General features: G+C 40.7%; 1 protein-coding gene across 1 annotated transcript in view; it reads right to left on the reverse strand.

Annotated features, from left to right (window-relative positions):
* The window catches only part of LOC140338860 (sperm flagellar protein 1-like), a 16,173-nt gene extending 14,448 nt beyond the window's left edge, over nt 1-1,725 (reverse strand). Inside the window, exon 1 of the mRNA XM_072423181.1 lies at nt 1,571-1,725. Coding sequence (XP_072279282.1) covers nt 1,571-1,679 — 109 coding nt within the window. The 5' untranslated portion in view covers nt 1,680-1,725. The remainder of the gene's footprint in view (nt 1-1,570) is intronic.

Genomic DNA, 1,725 nt, shown 5'->3' on the forward strand with positions numbered 1-1,725 from the left:
AGGGATCAGCAGGGGGCCCTGTGCCGGCTTATTTCGCTCTGCACTGCAGCCAGGAGGAGACACACGCTGCAGCCAGCGAGGAGAGGAGACACACGCTGCAGCCAGCGAGGAGAGGAGACACACGCTGCAGCCAGCGAGGAGAGGAGACACACGCAGGATCGGGTATCGGGTGAGTATCTTATTTTAAAATTTTTTGAAAACACGGTATTTGTCGTGTCGAAAAAGTGCGTCTTATACGGCAAAAAATACGGTATTTATTTTCTAAACTACTTAATTAGGCGCATTTGGTGTGCGAATTATGAACACTGGAATTTGTGTCTAGCTTTAGAACAAATTTTGAATGCATTTTTGGATGCAATAAGAAGTTTTGAGTATCCCAGACTGGTAAAGAGGCAGAGATTTATAAATATATCCAGCTTGAGGATTGGCACATATTTTTGGCCTGATGAAACAGATACTTTCCTGAAAGTATTGTTACCATTTGTAAAGGTCTAAGGCTAGGTACACACGTGCAATAATTATCATTGGGAATCGAACGATTAATGACTGATCAATGATTATTCACGATTATTTTGAACGATCAAATACAATCCACTGATAATGTACACACACTAGATACGATCATTTGAATGATGCAGATAGTGACGTGTACTGGAGAAAGTGTACACACAATAGATAGTGAATGATCGTCGCCCAATCAGATCTGCCGGGACGGTCGTTCGTTTCCAGTAACATTCCTCGTTCATCTGCGTCATTGGCCAGTCATCGTTAACTTTTTTTGTTAATGATTATCAGACCATCGGTTCGTCTTCAACGATAATTATTGATCTTGTGTATGTAGCCTTAACCATGGGCTGTGGAACTTGTTTATTTAGATTTAAACCAAACTGTGGACTGATTTATTCATATATTGTGTATATTGTATGTGTTGTATTGCTTTGAATGAAAATATATTTTTTATATGTTAATAATAATAAACTTGTGTTTTTAAGATTATGTCCTTAACTACTTCGCCCAAGTTAAGTTTTTATTGGACTATTTGTTAAATTGAAGTAGAGGGACTGGAAAATATTTGGAAAAGTTTAAAACAATAGGGTATTTGTTAATATTGTTATTAATAATGATAATAATAATAAACAGGATTTTTATAGCAAATTATATAACACATTTGTATTTGCTCTCATCCTGTAACCAAATCCCATACAAAATAAAAAGGGGCTAATGAATCAGCCAATGATTGTCATCTCCTTCCACTGTAGTCTAGGCAGGCTCAGCCTACATGAAAGTGACAACTCTGCTCTGAATTCACAGCAGTGCAGCTAGGTTGTCACCCCATCACAGGATCATATTGAAGTAAAACTTGTGCATTTTAAAGTGACACAGCAACATAGCGCACATTCTGCTGCAGAGCATTGGCAAGATACACTTAAGTGACACTCACTTAATACAGGAATACCTTGCTATGGACATGCACTAGTGTACGAGAAGCCCAGCCCTCCCCCAGCTTCCTCTCCAGCATTCAGTGTACTGATGTCTGCAGCAGGCACCCTGCAGGTCCCCTCAGCCGTACCTCCGTCACTGAAGTCCCGGGCAATGTTCTTCTTCGGGCGGCTCAGAGGCACCTGGTCTATCCAGGCGTACAGCTCCTGTAGCTGGTCCTCGCTTATGTTTTCGTTCATCTTTATTGAAAGCACACTTCCTAAACACTGAGGTCTGTGCGTGCCT

This window comes from Pyxicephalus adspersus, chromosome 10 (genome assembly GCF_032062135.1).
Source record: "Pyxicephalus adspersus chromosome 10, UCB_Pads_2.0, whole genome shotgun sequence".
NCBI lineage: Eukaryota > Metazoa > Chordata > Amphibia > Anura > Pyxicephalidae > Pyxicephalus > Pyxicephalus adspersus.